The sequence below is a fragment of the Dryobates pubescens genome, chromosome 10 (assembly GCF_014839835.1).
Source record: "Dryobates pubescens isolate bDryPub1 chromosome 10, bDryPub1.pri, whole genome shotgun sequence".
NCBI classification, from domain to species: Eukaryota; Metazoa; Chordata; class Aves; order Piciformes; family Picidae; genus Dryobates; species Dryobates pubescens.
The window spans coordinates 22,129,888-22,151,378 of record NC_071621.1 but is presented as its reverse complement, the minus strand read 5'-3'; the positions used below and the strand labels follow the sequence as shown (position 1 = coordinate 22,151,378).

Genomic DNA, 21,491 nt, shown 5'->3' with positions numbered 1-21,491 from the left:
GTGCCAGGCACTGAAGATGCTCAATTTTCAGCTTAGGTTAGGGCAGCTATGGGAGCTCAGCACTTTTACAAGACAGGGACCAAGGCACAGATCCTGCAAACACATGCCAGCTAGACTTTGTCTTGAATCCTCTTTCAAAAGTTAGATGACCTGAAACTGTATCCCCAGTGGGAACAAGAGTGATGACAACACAGGCACCCAGGACCACGCATCTCTCATCCCTACCCGTTGGCATATCTCCAAGGGCATTCAGGATTGACTGCAGGACCAAGGGCTAATCAAGTTTAGAGGACACCTGTGCAGATCCAACTAGCATGATCTCCCGTGAGCATAAAGAAACAAGCTCTTCACATGCTTATAGCTGGAGATGGTCACAGTTTTCTTGGGTCCGTGGAAACTGTAAGGGCATCTGATCACTGTGTGGATTTCTGTCTGTGTGGTACCAAGAGAGGCTCTTTCTACATCCATACCTCAGTACCAACACGCAGGCTGCCACTAAGGAGTAAGCCAGGAGAGTTCCAATGGACATGAGATCCACAAGATCTTTCAAGTCGAAGAGAAAGGCCATAACAGCTGTAGGAGGAGAAGAAGGTGAGAGAGGGAAGAAAAGTCAGTAAAAGGGCAGAACATGTCAATCTCAGGAGTATTAGCAATAATGCAGCACATGTATGACTGCTGCTCAGGACTTGGTTGGGGAGCTTGAGCTACCCTGAGACCATCAGAGGCAGGACTTGGAATGTTAATGCTCCAAACCTCACTGGCTGTGCAAGCACAGCCTCACTAGCTGGAACCAGAGGAACCATTTTTACTGCAGTAAACACCAGCTTGTTTGTCTCATATGGGTATGTGCACTCAGCTACCACCAATGACAAGGTGTTTAAGCTACAGCCTCATTGCTGGAGTCCCCATTAAGACCACCAGGAGCCCAACAACCAATCCAACCTTCAAGCTCAGATGGCAAGTGCTGTCTCTGCAGTTCCTAGGCACTACAGACCACTCTGAGAAGACCTGGAGGGAAGGCAAAGCATGTTTGTTTTTCTTTTTATTTTATCTGGCCTCTTTTTTACCCTGGTCTGGACCTAAGGAAGCCTGAAGAGGAAGATGTGAGAGAAGCAGCTGTGAGGAGGTTCTGCAGGTTCCAGCAGCAGTAGCTGAGCCCTTTAACAGGAGCTCTGAGCCCACGGTGGCAGTCCAGCAGCACCTCGCCACCAAAGGTGGCACATGCTGACAGCTCATCTTTCATTTCCAGCAGAAGGGGAAGAGGAAGCAGGAAGGCTCTCCTCTTTGCTAGGCATTGCAAGGAAGAGGATGGCTTCAAAAAGAGTGTATATCTGGTCCTTGCTGTCTGGGAGGTTTCATTCCATTTTCCTGGGGGCTAGGAGAGGGATGGGGAGAACAGGATGCCTGCCAGCTGTGACTAACTGGTTCACAAATGCCAGTGACACGGGGGCCATCTGCCTGTCTCCTGCCTCTCTGGTGCCTTCTGCCAAGCTGCCACCCACAGGTGGTGCAGCATCTTCAGCCAAGCCAGGCCAATAGCCACAAGAATGCTGAGACGCTGCTGGCTGCCACCCTGTGAGGGGCTAATAATATTTATGGCCGGCAGAACACCCTGGGTGCAGATAAAGGCATGAGAAAGGATGGCAGCAAGGAGCTCTGAGAAAGAGGGATGGCCACACAGCTTAATCACCCCTTGGAAAGCCAGGGCATGCTCTGGGATGTCATGCTGTGCAATATATCCGATTAATAAGTAAGCTAGGGACAGGTGGGCTTATCTGCCCCCAGCATGAGCTCCTTTTTCCACACGTTTGTACAAGTCTCTGGATCTTACCTGCAACAGCCCCTGATGTCACTGTTGCAATTATTGGAGTTTTTCTCTTCTCATTGACTTTAGCCAAAAATTTAAAGAGAAGTCCATCTTCTGCCATAGCATAAATTATTCGAGGCATGGGGAACATGGAGCCAAGAAGACTACGGACACAAAAGAGGAAAATAATCTACTTATATCACCTCCTGCTGAGCACAGGCACACAAACCAAAGTAAGATCATGGCAGTACAAACAAGAACAGGTGGCATTTCTTTCACTCCAGCTTCCTCTCCAAAGGGTCCCTCTGAACCCCCCGGTTACTGATAGCTGAGAGCTGGGGTGCAGCTCTAAGATTCTGGATACCCTACTAAGCCATGCGGCATAAAACACCCTGACTTTCTGATAGCAAATAGGTTGTAACTTCTATGAGCATCTCTGAGACTCACTTAATTGAGTATGTCTAAGATAACCTGAAACAATAGACTTCCAGGAGAAGATAACATATTCTGCCACTGGCCTGTCATGCCTCCCATCCAGGTGGCTGTCCTGCAGGCCACAGATAGCCTTGGATATGGTTAAGTCCCATATGCTCCATAACATGTATCCTGCACTACCTGACAGTAATCAAGTCTGCTCTTCACTTAGCAGGGTGTCTTGTGGGCAAACCACACTTGCACTGTAGAGCTTTCTCCATAATTTAATCACTCAATCCAGATTCATATTCCCAAGATGGACCTGCTGAGTCTGCTGCTTAGACAGGACTTACTGAAGTGATGCTGGTCATGTACTTCTCTGAGATCCAACAGAAACAAGTAGTAATTTTGAAATCAGTAGCTCTGAATTTCATCCCTGGTCTTGGCTCACTTGTCTCAGAGGAACAGAGACTCACATAGAAGCACACAGAATATATCTGGTTGGAAGCGACCTCAAATATCATCCAGTCCAACCTTTGATCCAGTACTGAAGGGTCAACACTAGATGATATCCCTAAGTGCCAGGTCCACACACCACTTGAACTCCTCCAGGGATGGTTACTCCACCACTGCCCTGGGCAGACCATTCCAAAGTTGGTAACCCTTTCAGTGAAGTACTTTTTTAATACCCAACCTAAACGTCTCCAGGTGCAGCCTGTATCCATTTCCTTTAATCCTGTCACTTGTCACCAAGAAGAGGCTGGACCCTTCCTCGCTCTAACCTCCCTTCAGGTAGCTGCAGAGTGATGAGGTCTCCTTTCTATAGGAAAAGCCCTGACATGCACTGCTTTTGAAAGGAGCTGGAGACACGTGCTTGCCTCGAGAGATGCAAGAAGGAAAAGCAGTGACTCACCTCGTAGAAAGTGCACACAAGGAACCGACAGCTACGGCGTAATTGGCTCCATCCCAGCTCACGTATTTAAAGGCATTGGGTAAAGGGCTGTTGGTGTCCAGCTGGTAGTAAGGCATCATGAGTGTCAGGGCAGCTGACACACCAAAATAAGCCACGAAGCAGATGAGCAGAGATGCCACGATGCCAATAGGAATGGCCTTCTGAGGGTTTTTCACCTCCTCACCTAGAATAGAAGTTTCAGATAAACAACAAGCAGGAACTTTATCCCCACCTAGGGTGGGCTGGCTGGGGTTTTCAAAGGCCTTGGGAACAGTGAGGTGCTGCTTGACCATGACATTGCTAATGGCCTGCCCCATCTGTTTAGAATACCCCAGCCTGTTTGCTCCCACTTCCACTCCCATCACTCCCTCTGACAACCGTTTGTGGAGCTCTTGGGCACTCATACACAGAAACAATCTGGATTAAAAATAGTTCTTTTCCCCAAAAGGTTTCTTTTAATCTCCAATTACTCCTGCTATCCCACTGATGGTGCAGCCCCACAAAGACTTTAATGATCACAAATAACGGGACAAGAAATTATTTTGCAGTTTTAGGGCAGCTCTTTGGGTGACCATTTCAGTTACCATCTTCACCAGTGAACACAGCACCATAGGTACCCAGTTCCAGGGAATGGCAGGCCTTGCACAGCACCTGGAAATCATGCAGATCTTTGAAAATCCTTCTTAATATAAAGGACTCCCTCTAGTTTTTAATGCAAAAATTTTGACAACAAAGCTGGGATGAATGTGTCAATAGCCCCAACCAACCAACAAAACCAAACTCAAAATTCACACACAGATTAATTAAGAAACAGCTTCAAGCCTTCCCCTGTCTTACAAAGCTGTTCTCCACTGAAAGCAAGAGCTCCTCAGCTTTGGCACTTTAGGAGGATGAACTGATAAGCAGAGACCCATACACCTCTAAGTTAAGGGCAGATGAATGTGTTTCTCCTCCAAAGAGAGACCCTAGGTCTGCCTGGAGGAATGGAGCCAGCACTTCTCAAACCCCTTGGAACAAGGGGCAGGAATGCTTTATCTCATTGTGATGATCTGCTCATTCCTCTGCTCCAGCTTTGACACAATTCAGTTGCCAAACATGCAGTTAAGCCTAATCCTTCCTTTCTCCAGGGAACTGAGATTCTTCTTAACCAGGAGAAATATGCCAGTGCTGGTGGTTCCTCTCTCAGAAGGAGATCTCGGAATCTTTGGAGATAAAAACACCCCCTGATTCTGAGCCACAGCTTTAGGCTGCAGACGACTCCCCAGAGGCTCCCTCTTTCTTTGGCTTTTCCAACTACTCCAACCCAACAAAGCTTCTTCAGCTGAAAGCACTGAAGAATCCTACTCCAGAATAACCTGATTAAAACATCATCTGGAGTTAGAGGTTCAAACTTCAGCAGCATACAAGGCATCTGAACCGGGGATTTCCCTGTTTGCTTAACTGGTAAAGCTGGACACGTTTCCTGTGAAGTCTACCCTGGTTAGCAACACCAGTGACCATCCATGAGATTGGGTGCTGCAGGCAAAGAAGAATGGAGAAAGCTTGCTTTTGTGGGTTATACAGTCCAGATGCCTACCACAGCAGCCAGAAGTCAACACTCAGGGACCTAAAGACCTGGACATACTCGGCACTTTGATTACTGGAAGCAGCTGTGCCAGAGGTGTATTTTGGGCTGAGCTTCAGAGGGATGATGAATGCAGTGCCCTGAACTGAATTACTCATTATCTGTGCTGTGCAACATTATTGAAAGCAAATCCAACAACAAGTGGGTTCATAACCAGAATGAAAAAATCTTCTCTCTTACCTGTTGTAGCAATACAGTCAAATCCCACAAAAGCATAAAAACACGTGGCTGCCCCTGAGAGGACTCCTTTCCATCCATAGGGCATAAACCCTCCAACACCCTTGTATTCCTGTGTTTGACTGAAAGGATGGCACCAAGTTAGAAGTCATCCTGCTGAGGTGGGAAAGTAACAAAACTATTCATATAGCTCATAATGAAACCCAAAGCTGGAGTATGAAGAGACACACTCTCCTTTTCACACACACTGGCATACCGATGCCAAGTGAAATGCTAAGCTCTGCCCTCTGCCAAGCTTTGGACTGGCCTGCAACAGCCTGGGGAATGCATGGAATAAAATTGGTTCATGTTTGTTCCCACCACATGTTTTTAAGGGTGGATAAAAATGTCTTGGCTAAGACCATGATAAAATAGCATGAATATTAAAATTCCTCTCATAATATTACTGCATGTGTGTAGGTAAGACATATTCATTTCAACATAAGCTTCTGGAAAAGCACATGTCATCTTGAAAGCTGAAGACTGAGAAACATGTAAACTATCCACTTCTCACCTAAGATGGGCTCAGAGAAAGAGTAGGTGAGCAGAAATCAAAGAGCAATGGAGGGTATCAAGACTGTCTAAAATCTGCCCACTCCTCCATTCTCATCTTTGAAATTCCCTGTGCCAAGCTCATAACCAAACTGTGCTTGCAACACTGAGGGAGGAGAGGAGCCTGCATCCCTGATGCATCAAATGCTTTGCTGAAGCTTACTGAAAGTTCATTAAAGTCAGCAGAGAGACACATACTGATTCCAGTGCACTCTGGATCAGGACCCCTGGTCATGTGCCTGTGTTGAGTCATGCAGAACATACCCTTCAGTTCAAGTGACTCAAGTCACTTTTTCAGGGAAAAGCCTCTGTAAAGCTGAATTAAGGCACCTAAAGTAAACCCCAAATCTGCAAGTCTTACCAGGTGTAAGCATCTGAACTCTCTCATAGAAGCTCTGTTGAAACTTAGATGAAAACTGCCCTGTTATGTGCAGAAATAGCACAACCCAAATGTGTATTACTCTGGAACTAATGTTAAAGTAAACCCCAGAGAGATTTTATAAAAATAGTAAGTTCTACAGGTCAAAGAGCTCCAGTTACATTTTGAAGCTACTGCACTAATTGCTCCTTGCATGGGAATAGCAGTAAGGAAAGGGAAGGATCTTTCTTCCTATAGAAGCAATTCTTTTTGTAGCAGGCTTAATTTTGCAGAGGCTCAACAAGCAGCTTGTACCCAAGCCCAGCTTGACCCACTCACAACACTTAATATGGATTTCTATGATTTTTGTCAAACTGTAGGCCAGAATACAGGGTTTAGAGAGTAAGCCAGGACTGTGCTGATGTGCATGGAGGTATTTAAAGGCCTTCATTCTGTCCTGGACAGTCTTGTGCAAAAATGAATAGCCTTCCATCACTGGCAACCCTTGTAAGCTTCTTAACTTTGATCTTGCATAGGTAGACAGGATTTTGGCCAGGTAGCAAAATGTCAATAGAAATGCATTTGTGATGTTTGCTGCAATACATTTGAATAGTCTGCAACTTGCCTTCACTGCACTGGGGCATTTGGGACAATATCTCTAAAAGGTACAATGGTGCCCAAAGGATATTGCCCAAGCGTCCAAAGAAGCTAGGGATCTATAATGGTCATGACTTCATAGAGGCACCAGAGCCAGCCTGGTGTAGCCGTGAGTAGAAGACTGTCTAAAAAACTCTTTTCTCTCAAATCTGGATGCCACATTGGTCATGATGTTGGAAATGGCTAGTTCTGCAGAAAGGTCCACACTGTACCAGCCTATCTCCTATCAGTTTTAGCCCATCAGCAAAGCCTGCTTTCAGCAAAAGCCCACTGAAACCAGCTTTGCCTCCAAGGCATTTGGCAAAGAAGGGAGCCATCTCATTCACTGTTTTTCTAAAGCACTCCACAAACCCCACTCTGAACTTGCCATTAAAAATGCATCTATTTCAGAGCTGAGAAGAAAAGTTCCAACCTACTTGACTCCGTTAATGATGTGGCTGGTGTTGTAAAGGTCCCGTTCAGTCAGCTGCCAGTTTTTAACAGATCCTTTCACGAAGCCAGAGACCATGACGAAGCCGAGGACAAGGACATTAATACAGGTGAACACTTTGTTCACTAAGGCAGATTCCTTCACACCAAAAATTAAAAGCCCTGGGGAAAGCATGGCAGACAGGTAGTCAGCTATTTCACCACCAGCAGCAGGCGCTGAAGACTTGCCGATGTAGCTCAGCGCTGTCCATGCTATGCTTTGTCCAATTTACCACACCTCATTTCTCCACAAAGCCAAGTAGCAGGTCAGGATTAACTCAAAGGGAGGATGAGGACTCCAGCCCAGACATTAGCACTGCAGGACTGGACACACCCTGCCACCCAGCATGCCCATCTGGCACATGCCACGACAAAGTGCTTGCTGAAACAGCTAAGCTGCTCCCACGGCTTTCAACACCAACTCTGGTCACCTCATGGCACTATGCTGTGCCACCTAGACAGATCATCAAACTCCATCCAGAGACCTGGAGAAAGCAGCCCACGTGTTTTCTTAGGAAGGAATGTTGTCTTAGAGGTCTTAGCCACATGCAGAATTTACAAACAACATTCAACTTTCCTTAAAAACAGGAGGACATATACACAAGGATGGAGTCCAGGAAGACAGCTACCTCCAGCGCTGAAGACAGAGAAGAAGGTGGCATCTCAGGAACACTACTCCCATTTGCCTCAGTGGGAGCTGTGCCAATGACCTCAGCAAGAGAATGATTTCAGCCTGTGGTCTTAAAAGCATCTGAAGAAGAGCACATTTACAGGCTTTGGCAACCAGCATCAGAATGAGGCATAGCTTGGCTTCTCAGAACAAGAAGTTCCAGTGACCTGCATTTGCTCTTCAGGTGCCTCCAATCTTTAACCCAAATCTAAGAAGGCAGCTGAGGGAGAAAGTAAAAAGCTTCACAGGGGCCTGAGTGAGAACAGAAGCTCAACAGGATGTCCTTAGTGCCACTCCAAGATACTTCAAGAAGAGGGGAGCACCATGTGCTCTCACCTTGCCTTCTTTTAAAACAGGAAGTAAGCTGAGACAGCCACATCAGGGAAGTGTTTGATAACACTGCATACCTGCCCAGGAAAACTTGTAAGGTAACTTGTAGAAGCCTGAAGCTCAAGTTGGTGTCAATGTTTGTGACTAAAGCTGTTAATTCAGCAACCTTTTGTGGAAAAGATGGTTTACACTTTTTGTTAAAAGCCAGGGAATTTGCTCCATGCAGGGGGAATGAGGCCATCTGTAGAGTTTTACAGCTCTGCAGTGTTGAAGTGAGAAGTTCTAATGTTTTTTCATTGCATCTGAGATGAGAGGCCAGATTCTAAATTGAAACTACACCAACTCTTACTGTACAGAAATGAACAAAGAAGAAAATCTCTCTCATTCAGATGTAGTCATGAAAACAGAGGGCTGCTCTTGACTTCACCAGTCCTTGATATAGTCCCAGACCCAAATACAAATCTAGCTGTCAACCTTGCTTATGTAGCCTGTGCCCATGACCACAGCTGATGATGCAAGACAGCCATCCTGATCACAGTGGGAAGTATCAGGATAGCCTTGCTTGGGCAACACTGCACCTTCTGCATTCTGGAAACCACAGAAAGGTACATGAGAAATGTAGATTTTTTTAACTGGAGTCTTGCATTCACTACTGCAAACTGCAGCCCATGTATTTTGGGGGAAATAGACCCCAACCAAGCACACAACAAAATGGTAGTACATGAGGTTGTTCCAAAATCCCTTTTTGTGTTTTCCTCACTTTCCTGGCTCAAGCCACTGAGAACTGGTAGATTATCAAATAGGAATAAGGTGGATAGAGCAACAGAATGAAATGCTTGTATAACAGGATTTGTAGAGTGAAGGATTAAACTTACATACCTGATTGAGGATAACAAGTCATCTTTTCTTTTCTTCCTTATATAACACTCGATTGAAGGCTTTAAAAGTAGCTCAAGAGTGCTCCCCTCTAATTGAAAACCTTGTAAACAGACTATGCCCCATGATAACTCCACTGCAGCTATATAGGTCAATCCAACTCGTGTAGCAAAGAGACTTTATATATGTTGTCCAAAATAAATAAGGACTTTGTGCCTAATCCAAAAGCAAACGGTGAGATTACACAAGAAGGAAGTCCAAGACTCACAAACCCTTCCAAGGCTTTACCTGTCAGGATGATGATTATCAGCACAGCAAAGATGTCTGGGTATTTTGCTAGCACTCCAGGAGCATCCATCGACATGTATCTTTGACAAAATGTTGCAATGTGCTGGCCTATGATTTCATCAAAAGTTGCACTCCAGGCTCTGGCTACACTCGAGGTTCCTGCCAGGAGACAGAAAGGACACAGATCACCCTTCATGGTGGGCACGTCTTTTGGACAGAAGGCATCTTGCATGGGTTTTTACCATGAAGGCCTTCAAAGCAACCTTGCAGGCACTCCCTGGGTGCTGGGAGCAGCCTTTCCTCTCCAGATCCAGCCTGCAGCCTGCAGTCATGCCTGGTATCTGCTTTGATGGTGACACATACAGGTGGTGGGTCTCAGACTCCTACTCAGCTGACAAAATTGAAAAATCCTTAGAGTGGTTTGGCTCCTTAGTAGATTTTGACTTTGCCTTAAGACCCAACCTAGACAGATCTTTTCCTTATGCCCCCAGCAGCCTGAACTTCCCCCAAACCTGGTAACTTCTGCTACTAGAGAAGTCTGAGTCTCTTCTCATACCAGAAGAAATCCCTGGCAACCCCAGCTGGGTGACTACAGCCCAGGCAGAGGGACCTTACATGTGAGGCTGAAGTACCAAAGCCTGGACCACAACACTCAGCCAGCTCTGTCAGCTCTGCACTGCAGCAACACACAGGTCTGCTCTGACCTCTGAGGCTAAAGCATCCGAGTGGGATAGAGACTCAGAAATCATTCAGGTGACAACATTAATAGATGAGGGGTGAGCAACTGATGTCATTTACCTGCACCTGAGCAAAGCCTTTGACACTGTCCTGCACCAGATCCTGCTCTCCAAACTGGTGAAACATGGCTTTGATGGGTGGACCACTGGATGGATAAAGAACTGGCTTGATGGCTGCACCCAAAGGGTGGCTGTCAATGGGTCCATGTCCCAGTGGAGGCCAGTGACAAGCAGAGTCCCTCAGGGATCAGTCCTGGGACCAGTCTTGTTCAACATCTTTGTCAGTGACAGGGACAGTGGCATTGAGTGCACCCTCAGTGAGTTTGCTGATGACACCAAGCTGTGTGGTGCAGCAGACACACTGGAGGGAAGGGATGCCATCCAGAGGGACCTTGAAAGGCTGGAGAGGTGGGCACAAGCCAACCTCACCAGGTTCAACAAGACCAAGTGCAGGGTCCTGCATCTAGGTCGAGGCAATCCCAGGCACAAATCCAGGCTGGGCAGTGACTGGCTGGAAAGCAGCCCTGAGGAAAGAGACTTGGGGCTGCTGGTGGATGAGAAGCTCAACATGAGCTCTCAGTGTGCACTTGCAGCCCAGAAATCCAGTCAGATCCCAGGCTGCATCAAGAGAAGTGTGGCCAGCAGGTCAAGGGAGGTGATTCTCCCCCTCTACTCAGCTCTGGTGAGACCCCACCTGGAGTATTGCCTCCAGTTCTGGAGCCCCTATTACAAGAGGGATATGGACATGCTGGAGTGTGTCCAGAGAAGGGCCATAAGGATGATCAGAGGGCTGGAGCACCTCTCCTATGAGGACAGACTGAAATAGTTGGGGCTGTTCAGGCTGGAGAAATGGAGGCTCTGAGGTGACCTTATTGTGGCCTTCCAATATCTGAAGGGGGCCTACAAGAAGGCTGGGGAGGGACTTCTCAGGATATCAGGTAGTGATAGGACTAGGGGGAATGGAATGAAGCTGGAGGTGGGGAGATTCAGACTGGATGTGAGGAGGAAGCTCTTCACTGTGAGAGTGATGAAACCCTGGAATGGATTGTCCAGGGTTAGGGCCCCATCCCTGGAGGTGTTTAAGCCCAGGCTGGATGAGGCTCTGGCCAGGCTGATCTAGTGTGAGGTGTCCCTGCCCATAGCAGGGGGGTTGGAACTAGATGATCCTTGTGGTCCCTTCCAACCCTGACTGATTCTATAATTCACAGGTTATCAGAGCATAAGTCAGCCTATTAACCACAAACAGTCAGGATACCGGTGCAAGCAGCATGACTTCTGCCTGCAACAAGGGCTTAGACTTCCCTCTCTGGGGCCACTGTTTCACTGTGGTTACCAAGAGCACCAAACATTGCACAGTTTGCCAGGGCGAGGACTGAACCTGGGGTCTCAGGACAGGTCTAGGGCATTGTCTGGGCCAGAAGAGTAGTTTCAGAGAACTGAAATAGTAACAATGAAGGGCTACCACCAGACAGCAACAGCACTGTGTAAAATAAGTAGGTCTGGCTAAAAGCCAACTTCTCCCTCTCCTGTGCTAGAGTGGCTGTCATTATACTCCTGATGTCTTATACAGAACGCTAAATATAACAGCATCTAATTGCATGATATAATTACTGCTGTACATAATTACCTAGTTAAAAAAGGAGGTTGGTTTGGGTTTGGTTTGCAGAGCAGTTCCTCAGAGGATGCTGTCATGGGCCCCTTCTACCTAAAACAACTTGTCCTGACACACTCACCTGTGGATGGATGTTCAGGTCCCAGCTACAGCACCTGCATTGTCAAACAATGTCCATGTTCACCTGCAGCTAAATGCTCTGCAGCAGCAGTGTGGACACAGAGAATGCTTTCAAAGAAGTAGGACATCAGAGCCATCAGTTTAAGCTTGAAAAAAATCCAGTAAGTTACTGCATACTGTACTACGATTTCTCAGCTTAACTTTGTCACAATTTGAGGGAAGAGATTATTTCTTTAGTGGTTTTGCCCTGGTTCTAATATTTCATGTTCTAGCACAGGAACAACCAGCTCCTGCATGTGTTATGTTAGATGCCAAATGCTTGGATACCAATTCCATGTAATTATCAGCCATTTCATCCAAACTTTCTGCAACCAACAGCCTTGGAGGAGAGTCTGACATACTTCCAATATTGCAGATAGCTGGTTAGTATCTTTACTGTTGCTCGAGCATACAGTGCAAAGACATTCAGACTGCACCCAGAAAGATTTACTAGTTCTGGGTCAGCACAACCTCACCAGATCAAGTTGGCTCCTGCCTGCAGCACACAGCTCCCAGGATAGCTGCTGAGCTCAGGTGCAGGGTTCACTGCAGTAACAGGCACAGGTTTGAGGTCACTACATGCTACAGCAATCTCCAGCAACAGCTACACACCAAGGATGCCATAACTCATTGTATTAGGAGCTCCCATCATCTTCCAGTGCCTGAAATGCTTCCCACAGTGCAGCACTGCTCCCAAAACCTGCAGCCTCCCAGAATAAAGTTCACACCAGATCCTGGTCCTGGACACCTTCTTCCTTCTGGCTAGACCACAACTATAACTTATCAGTTGTGTGCCCATTTTTGCTCATCACCCATCTCCAAAAACCCTCACTGATATTCCCCCAAGCTATTTGCCAGCATTCCCAGCTATGTCAGCCACTTTGGTGGTCCAGTGTCATAGTGGGAAAGGATGCATAACTAACTGTGAAGACCATGGAGAAAACAATGTGTCATTACCTTTCTGGAAGAGAAAATAAATCACCAAGAAGCCTGCTCAATGTTAACACATGTAGCCCAAGCAGAGTCCATTATAGGAGTCTGGAGGAAATTATATGCTTACTTTAAAAAAAACACCCCAAACTATTTTTATCCCCTCCTTGCAGTGTACCTGATTCACAAAAGAACACAGGTCTCAGATTTCCTAAGGAGATGACTTTAACTGGGTCTGGCTTTTCAACCTCTCATTTATTACAAAAAAGGGGGGGGAGGGGAGGAGTAGGAGGAAGAAGGTTTCAGGTGTCACAGAGAGCAGAGCCAACAGAACTTCAGACAACCAGCTGCTATGTCACTATATATATATATATATATACACACACACACACACACACTCTCTCTCTCTGTGTATATATACGTCAGTTTAGGAAGGATGTTGACTTGCTGGAACATGTACAGAGAAGGGCAACAAAGCTGATGAGGGGTTTGGAACACAAGCCCTATGAGGAGAGGCTGAGGGAGCTGGGGTTGCTTAGCCTGGAGAGAAGGAGACTCAGGGGTGACCCTCTTGCTCTCTACAACTACCTTCAGGGAGGTTGTAGACAGGCGGAGGTTGGTCTCTTCTCCCAGGCAACCAGCACCAGAACAAGAGGACACAGTCTCAGGCTGCACCAGGGGAGGTTTAGGCTGGATGTTAGGAGGAAATTCTACAGAGAGAGTGATTGGCCATTGGAATGGACTGCCCAGGGAGGTGGTGGAGTCACCATCACTGGAGGTGTTCAGGAGATCTGATGGGGTGCTTGGTTGCATGGTTTAGTTGATTAGGTGGGTTGGATTGGTTGATAGGTTGGACGCAATGATCTTGAAGGTTTCTTCCAACCTGATCTATTCTATTCTATTCTATTCTATTCTATTCTATTCTATTCTATTCTATATCAATGATATGATTTTCCCTTCCCCAGCACCATGGGAACTAATCTCCAAGGTAATGCACATCCTGTAAAATACATTTTTTATTAAAAAGTCCCTTCACTAATTTAGCATAACACCATTTGTCATTTTAACCAGTAACTCTCAACTACCAGCCTTAATTACAGGCACGGTGACAAGCAGGGTGCCCACAATGTGCTTGAAAAGACTCAAATTCTTAATTGGCAACATGTGGTTAGTTTCAATGTGTCAGCTGAGCTGTACTCTGCATGCTCTGAGCCTGACCCAAGACCACACTCGTAGAGGGAGTCAAGTGCTTAGGAGGGATTTGATTTGCACGTTTCAGAAACTGAACCTGCAGATCATCCTAACCTTAATCCTGCATCTATTCATGAGACAAAATTCTGATCTCTAGGTACTTTAAACAGATCTCAATGGGACTGGGAGTTAATCCTTCATCAGTTGGGAGTATGGATGGTGCTGTGTAAAAGCATCCTTCTGTATGCAGTTTCTTTCTCATCAGAGGGGACAAGATTTTGCTCCCTGGCAAGTATACAGCAGCCAGGGGATGCCAAAGGGATAAGGTGGAGATTTTGAAGAAGTCACAGCAGCAATAATCCAGCAGCAGGACAAACCCTCAACCCACATCACAGAACTTACCTTGCTGGCTGACAGGAGCCACCAACAATGCACCCTGCAGGCAAATCCTGAAATCCTTGGTGAGTGCAAGAGTGCAGCACCTATGCTGAAACAGTAATGCAGGTGCCCACCCAAGGCTGATCCTGCAAACTAGGCTGCCAGCCTAGACTAAAGCTAGGGTCTCACAGTGCACCCACCAAACTTACCAATGACATAGGAGAGGATTAAATTCCACCCTGTGATGAAGGCCCACAGCTCGCCCACAGTCACATAGCTGTAGAGATAAGCTGATCCTGTCTTAGGAACTCGGGCACCGAATTCTCCGTAGCAGAGGCCGGCCAGCACTGAAGCCAAAGCGGCAATCAAGAAGGAGATTACGATGGCAGGTCCTGCATTTTCCCGTGCCACAGCTCCAGCCAGTACATAGACTCCTGCTCCCAAAGTGCTGCCCACACCCAGAGCCACTAAGTCAAATGTGTTGAGGCATCGCGAGAGCCGACTGTCATCTCGAGTGCAGTCCACATTCTTCCGGCGAAGAAGCTGGTTTCCAAAACTGATAATTTTCTGACACTCCATCTTTATATTTGGGCCTGCAAGAAAGATGCTGCCATCAGTTCTTGGACCAGGATACCCCCCAAAACAGCATCACTGCACAGGTACACTGCTACAGCCCTGTCAGATTTCAACAAAGTAATCTTTCCACATTTCATCTTTCCACATGGCAAAATGTCTCCTTCAGCATCTTACTTAGGCTTGGAATTCAACAAATTAATCTTTCCACATTTCATCTTTCCACATAGCAAAATGTCTCCTTCAGCATCTTACTTAGGCTTGGAATTCAACAAATTAATCTTTCCACATTTCATCTTTCCACATAGCAAAATGTCTCCTTCAGCATCTTACTTAGGCTTGGAATTCAACAAATTAATCTTTCCACATTTCGTCTTTTTACATGGCAAAATGTCTCCTTCAGCATCTTACTTAGGCTTAGAACAGGGAATTAAAACAGATACAACCAAAGCATTTTCTGCTTCCCACTCCAGCCACACTGCAAACTCTGCATGATCCCTGTACAGACACTGCACTGTAATTCAGTGCCCACTCCATTCCACAACCACCCAGTCCAGAAACAAGTAGGCAAACCAAAACCACAAAGCCTGTCTTTCACATTTCACAGTATCAAAGTATAACTAAGGTTGGAAGAGACCCCAAGGATCATCAAGTCCAACCTGTCCCAACAGACCTCACAACTAGACCACGGCACCAAGTGCCATGTCCAATCTCCCTTTGAACACCTCCAGGGACGGTGACTCCACCACCTCCCTGGGCAGCACATTCCAATGATGAATGACTTGCTCAGTGAAGAACTTTTTCCTCACCTCAAGTCTAAACCTCCCCTGGCACAGCTTCAGACTGTGTCCCCTTGTTCTGGTGATGGTTGCCTGGGAGAGCCTTCTTTCAGAGTCTTCCTGGGCTGGGAGTTAAAAAAAAAGAAAAAGAGAGAGAGAGAGATATTTATACATTTATATTTCAGTCTCAGGGTGAACAGGAAGTGAACATTACATCCCAGAATAAGGCACTACACATGCTACTGTCCCTAGAGCATGAAACACCACTTGCTGCAGTCAGTGATGTCATTTGCAGGCAGGCTGGGACATTGCCCCTCTCTAAGCTCCACCTCCAGCAACAGGCAGAGGCTGCTGGTGCCCACAACTGCTCAGGCTGAAACAGATATCATTTAGGAAAAAGGACATGCAGAACTGAATTTTATTTCACTTGGTTTTGCTGAGGCAAAGGTTCAAGCCATTCTGATTTGCAAGGACATTCATGGAAACAGTACCATTAGGGAGTCTGTCCCTCGAAGATTTATGTCCTTTGATAACAGGAGCAACTACAATGTTCCAAGAGCAACCACTAACAACTTCAGTGGTGTCACCTCTACCAGTGCCTCATTTCCTTTCCTAGTCCCTGACTTCTCATTAAAAAGTCCCTTTTGCACCATTTCAGTTTCCTACTAATCTTCATCTTCTTAATCAGCTTCCTGTGTGGCACATCAAATGCTTTACTTTTGACGTGGTAGATAAAGGAAAGCGATCACTCTTCCCTTTAACCTTAAAAGGTAAAAAAGCCAAAAGCCTCCCACCTTTCCTCGCCTTCCTATCAAATAAAACTGTCAGGTGAATGTGCCAGTCTCTCAGATGTAAACACAGTTTATTTCTTCACTCTTCTCCAGTCAACAAGCACCACCTCCTACTTCAACAGAGGTTTCACTTTGCTAGTTCAGTAGTGCTTTCATGCCTTGGGTCTTTCTGACTACCTGTTCCCGACCCACCTGTTCTAAAGTGTCAATCTCACTAACTGTAACCATTTTCCTTAGCCCACCCTCTATCATCAAACCCTCATCTCAGCATCATCATCCTCATTCAGAATTTGGCAGCTAGATAATATGATGCTTCCACAGCTAGGATGTTTCTGTAGGGCCTGCTGGATTACTCCTAATTCAGACACATCGACAAACACATAAAGCAGTCCTCAGGAAGCTGTAACAAAGCACATTCATCTTGAATGGGCCTTCAGTAAAGAAGATCCTGCTTGTGAGAAATACCAAGAAGCTTTGAACACCCATACAGAGCCACATTCCAACCAAAGACAACAGGCAACCTTAGCCAGAGTAACAGAGCTGGCTCTGACAACAACCTACCACGCTTTTACAGGTGCTCCAGGCACCAAAATCACTACTGTGAGACCTGTATTTAACTACTAAATGCCCATGAGCATTTCTGTTCTGAACATTAAGAGTACACTAAGAATGTCCCAGTTACTTCACTTATCTCACTTTGATTCACACTGCAGAGAGCTCGTGGAGTGCACTAACATCATACAACTGGGATGAACATAAAGCTGAGGGTGCTGCAGGGGCATATGTAACACATCCCAACACCTGATGGGAGACCAGCCTGCAGGAGCAGCTACTCAAGGATAATCTCCCCTCCAAGATGCAACATGCAGACATTAGGCTCTCAGCAGCAATTACTTTGCTCTGCAAATCTATGGGCCGCTTTACTTGATCACTTATGTAGACACAACCTACAAGGATGAACATCACCCTCCATTTCAGACTACATCCTGTAGCTCCAAGAAGGCCCAGACTGATACCCACACTGCACCATTAAGCCTGGCTTCAGCAGCAGTTTTATCATTAATTATGGAAAAGAAGAAAGGTTCTTTTATTTAGATGCAATGCTGGACTAAGGCATTGACTTCCCAATGAATAGTACACCAGAGCTGGACACAGTACTCCACTAGAGCAGAGTAGAGGGGGAGGATCACCTCCCTCTACCTGATGGCTATGCTTCTCTTGATGAAGCCCAGGATGTGATTCTACATATATATATTTGCCTCTGTACCCTTTGTATTTGATTTATTTTTGTAAACAGTATTTCTGTTTAACCTCCAATTCTGTGTGAGTGTTCTTACTTACTCCTTTGGGGTAAAATACTTCCTGTGCAGAGCTGCTTCCAGCTCAACCTATGACAGTCACCACGGCATTAACTACAAAATCAAAAATCCTCTTTGCTTTTCTAAGACACCAGCCATAAGCCCTGGCTTAAAGCCCCTTTCTCTTGGCCTTCAACTGACTCCCCTGCTATGAGAAAGTAATTACAATGGAAGGATCAAGGCTGAAGACAGAAATCCAGCTGAGGCAGGAATTATCTCCACCCACAGCTCTCAAACACGCTCCCGAGAGATGTGGATTTAGACTAATGGAGAAAGGCAAATCTCAGGCCAATCTTACAAAAAATCTCATTTGCTAAAGCACGGGAATTCCCAACATACACAGAGAGGAAAAGCTGTCTTCCTCCTTCAGAAGGAAGGCAGACCTCTTTACCTAAGTGCATTCATGTGCCAGTTCCCTCAAGCAGTCTCCTTCCCACTTGAACCTTAACCATATCTATGTCAGCCAGAATTGTTTTCAACTGTGTATCTGCCCACCTACCCAAAGCAGTGACAGGGCAGCTCTGAACTCGGAACTGGGGTAAGGTGACAAGAAGAGCACTGCACTGAGGCATCCTGCACGATGTTGTTGCTTTCTAGGAAAACACAAGTCTTAGGCTTTCCTTAACTCCCACCACTCTGGTGCAGAAATCCCATTGATAGCTGCATCATATGAAGACCACAGTGGTGGTGATTGCTCATCCATCCTGCCCAGCAGTGATACTATTAGGGAGCAGGACAAGGGAGGTTATTCTTCCCCTGTACTCAGCACTGGTCAGGGCACACCTTGAATACTGTGTCCAGCTCTGGGCCCCTCAATTCAAGAGAAATGTTGAGGTACTGGAACATGTCCAGAGAAGGGTGAAGAAACTGGTGAGGGGCCTGGAACACAAGTCCTATGAGGAGAGGCTGAGGGAGCTGGGGTTGTTTAGCCTGGAGAAGAGAAGGCTCAGGGGAGACCTTATTGCTCTGTACAACTACCTGAAGGGAGGTTGTAGCCAGGTAGGGGGGGTGGGTCTGTTCTCCCAGGCAACCAGCAACAGAATGAAGGGACAGAGTCTCACGTTGTGCCAGGGGAGGTTCAGGCTGGATATTAGGAAGAAGTTCTTCACAAAGAGAGTGACTGGCCATTGGAATGGGCTGCCCAGGGAGGTGATGGAGTTGCCATCCCTGGAGATCTTCAAGAAAAGACTGGATGAGGCACTGAGTGCCATGGTCTAGCTGATTGGATAGGGCTGGGTGATGGGTTGGACTGGATGATCTTGGAGGTCTCTTCCAAACTGGCTGATTCTATGATTCTACCATTCTATTTTACATTTGGTCTGGAGCTCATGAAATGGGGAAGATTTCAGTGCTGTACATCAAAGAAAAAGATGCCACAGAGGAGAGAAAAAAAGGTCTCCAACACTAAACACAAATTCCTGCCATAAACTGCAGTCAGCTATGAGCAAGATACCCACAGAATTTCTTTCCAAAAGCTGGTGTCAAAGTCAAGACCAGATTGACTCAGAACCAAACTCTGGATTTCAGGACAAACAGAGGTTTGTTCTGTGGTATAAAAATATCAGGAAATGCCAAAGGACTGGTGAAAAACAGTTTACTTCTTGCTAAGTCAATATTTACAGCAAAGTAAATGGCCTGAATAGAGGAGTTAGAAGCAGCACAGAAAAATGCAGGAAAAGTCCCACCGGAGAATATTAATAACATATGGTAAATGAAAAGAAAGTAGAGAGATGGCCCAGCTCAGAGAAAAGATGTGGTGCAGCTGGACAGGGCTTGCCTGCCCTTTGGACAGAGCCCCTGGGCAGGCCCAGATGGACCTCTGAGGCTGCACTGGACCAACCATAAGGGAAGACCAGAGAAGCTTAGAGGATACCTTCCTGAGACATTTCACCCTGGAGGAGGCTACAGGTCCAGACCTCTCCAAATCCCTGCGACTTAAGCATTATTTTGTGTTCCTTGGGATTTCCACCTTTGAGTTGACATCAATTTTGCTGAGCATACTGGGTTTCATCTTACAAGATGTTGAAAATTTCTTACATGGAAAACCAAGGTGGGTAAGGAGAGTGTCTTTTGGGGTTGAACCACGTAACGTGCAGAAGTTAAAGGCTTCTGCATCATCAACACATGAGTTTCTATGATGCCTACACAACAGGAATGGGGCTAACCCAAAGAGCTAACTGGCACAAATTGTAGACTTCCCCACAGTGTGTACGTGACCTACTGTCCCTCTGCACTCCACAAAGCTCCAAGGACATGCTCTATGGTGAACCTGACATTATCTTTGTCTAGGAAGTGCCTTCAGGTGGCTGTGAACCATGTATCCTCACAGGTGAAAGCCACTCTTCTTCCATACCTAAGGAGCTGTGGATGCTAAGTCCCTTTCAGAATTTTGCTCGTGGTCTCTGCTTCAAAAAAGTACTACTAATAATTCAGTAGTGTTCTAACAACAATTAATTTCCTACCTAGCCATTTAGCTTACATTTATCTAAATCTGGTATCCTGCAAAACAAACATGACCCAATAGTCCCAAATCAATGATAGTTTTATTTCTGCACTGAAAATGAAGGCAGATCTGATACCAAATCCCCTTCCTTGCCACACACATCACAAGAAGTCACTTCTTCAACAAGGACAGGGATGGGGAGAGGCAAGGTCCCCAGGACAGAAAGAGGCCCTCTTTGCAGGGCAAGAGCATCAGGGCATAGACTTGGCAAAGTTTTTGGGGGTGTGTGTGTGGGGCTAGGATTTATTAATTGAAAAGAAGATAATAATCTACTGGATTATTTCAAGTTTATACATCATTCAAGAGTATCCCAGGAGAAACATATTTCAAAATTATTTCCTCCTGAATCTCCCTCAGGCCTACTTACATATGTTCTCAGCTGTACTACAGCTATCAAGAATAAAGCAGAACTGATTTTTATGGATAATGTGTTCAGAAGAGAGGCTGATTAATTATGATAGACCTGGAAATTAAGGCTAACATCCTGCAGTTGGCTTAATACAGACATCACTCATCTGGCTGATCTCAAGATCAAGATATTGGCTTTGTCCTGCCCAGAAAGTCTGAACATCTCTTTTGTGAATGAAGTATCTCCTGTTACCCCCAGATATTGGACAGGGAGCTGTGTGCAGGGCATGGTACTCATGCTGCAGCTGTGTTATGCTTCCCTTGTACAAAGTGCTGCCCTTCATCACACAGAAGGCCGATCACCATCTTCTTACATGTCTTTGTTGCCTTTTAAAGAGCAAGTATCAAATCAACCTTTCACTTTCTATTAGATACTTCCTGGAACATGTCCAGAGAAGGGCAACGATGCTGATAAGGTTCTGGTGAACAAGCCTTATGAGGAGTGGCTGAGGGAACTGGGGTTGTTCAGCCTGGAGAAAAGGAAGCTGAGGAGAGACCTTCTCACTCTCTACACCTCTGAAAGGAGGTTGTTTTGAGGTGAGTCAGTCTCTTCTCCCTAGTAACAAGTGACAGGATGAGAGGAAATGGCCTCAAGTTGCACCAGAGGAGGTTTAGATTGGTTATTAGGAGAAACTTCTTCACTCAAAGTGTTATTAAGCACTGGAATAGGCTCCCCCAACAGGTGGTTGAATCCCCATCCCTGAAGGCGTTTAAAGACATATATGTGGTGCTAAGGGACATGGCTTAACACCAGATGAAGTAGGTAGACAATGGTTGGACTCAATGATCTTAAAGGAAAAACGATTCCATGATTCTATATTCATTATAGCTTGGCAAAAAGACCTTCAATAAAGACAAGG

The 21,491-nt window shown here is 46.0% G+C and overlaps 1 protein-coding gene across 2 annotated transcripts in view; it reads right to left on the bottom strand.

Annotated features, from left to right (window-relative positions):
• Positions 1 to 21,491, bottom strand: part of SLC7A1 (solute carrier family 7 member 1) — a 43,599-nt gene that overhangs the window by 6,318 nt on the left and 15,790 nt on the right. For both annotated transcript variants that reach the window (XM_054164501.1, XM_054164502.1), the window contains 7 exons: positions 14,429 to 14,812; positions 9,213 to 9,371; positions 6,997 to 7,171; positions 4,978 to 5,096; positions 3,135 to 3,357; positions 1,832 to 1,971; positions 471 to 573 (listed from right to left, as the gene is read on the bottom strand). In XM_054164501.1, the coding sequence (XP_054020476.1) occupies positions 471 to 573; positions 1,832 to 1,971; positions 3,135 to 3,357; positions 4,978 to 5,096; positions 6,997 to 7,171; positions 9,213 to 9,371; positions 14,429 to 14,798 (1,289 nt within the window). In that variant the 5' untranslated portion in view covers positions 14,799 to 14,812. The remainder of the gene's footprint in view (positions 1 to 470; positions 574 to 1,831; positions 1,972 to 3,134; positions 3,358 to 4,977; positions 5,097 to 6,996; positions 7,172 to 9,212; positions 9,372 to 14,428; positions 14,813 to 21,491) is intronic.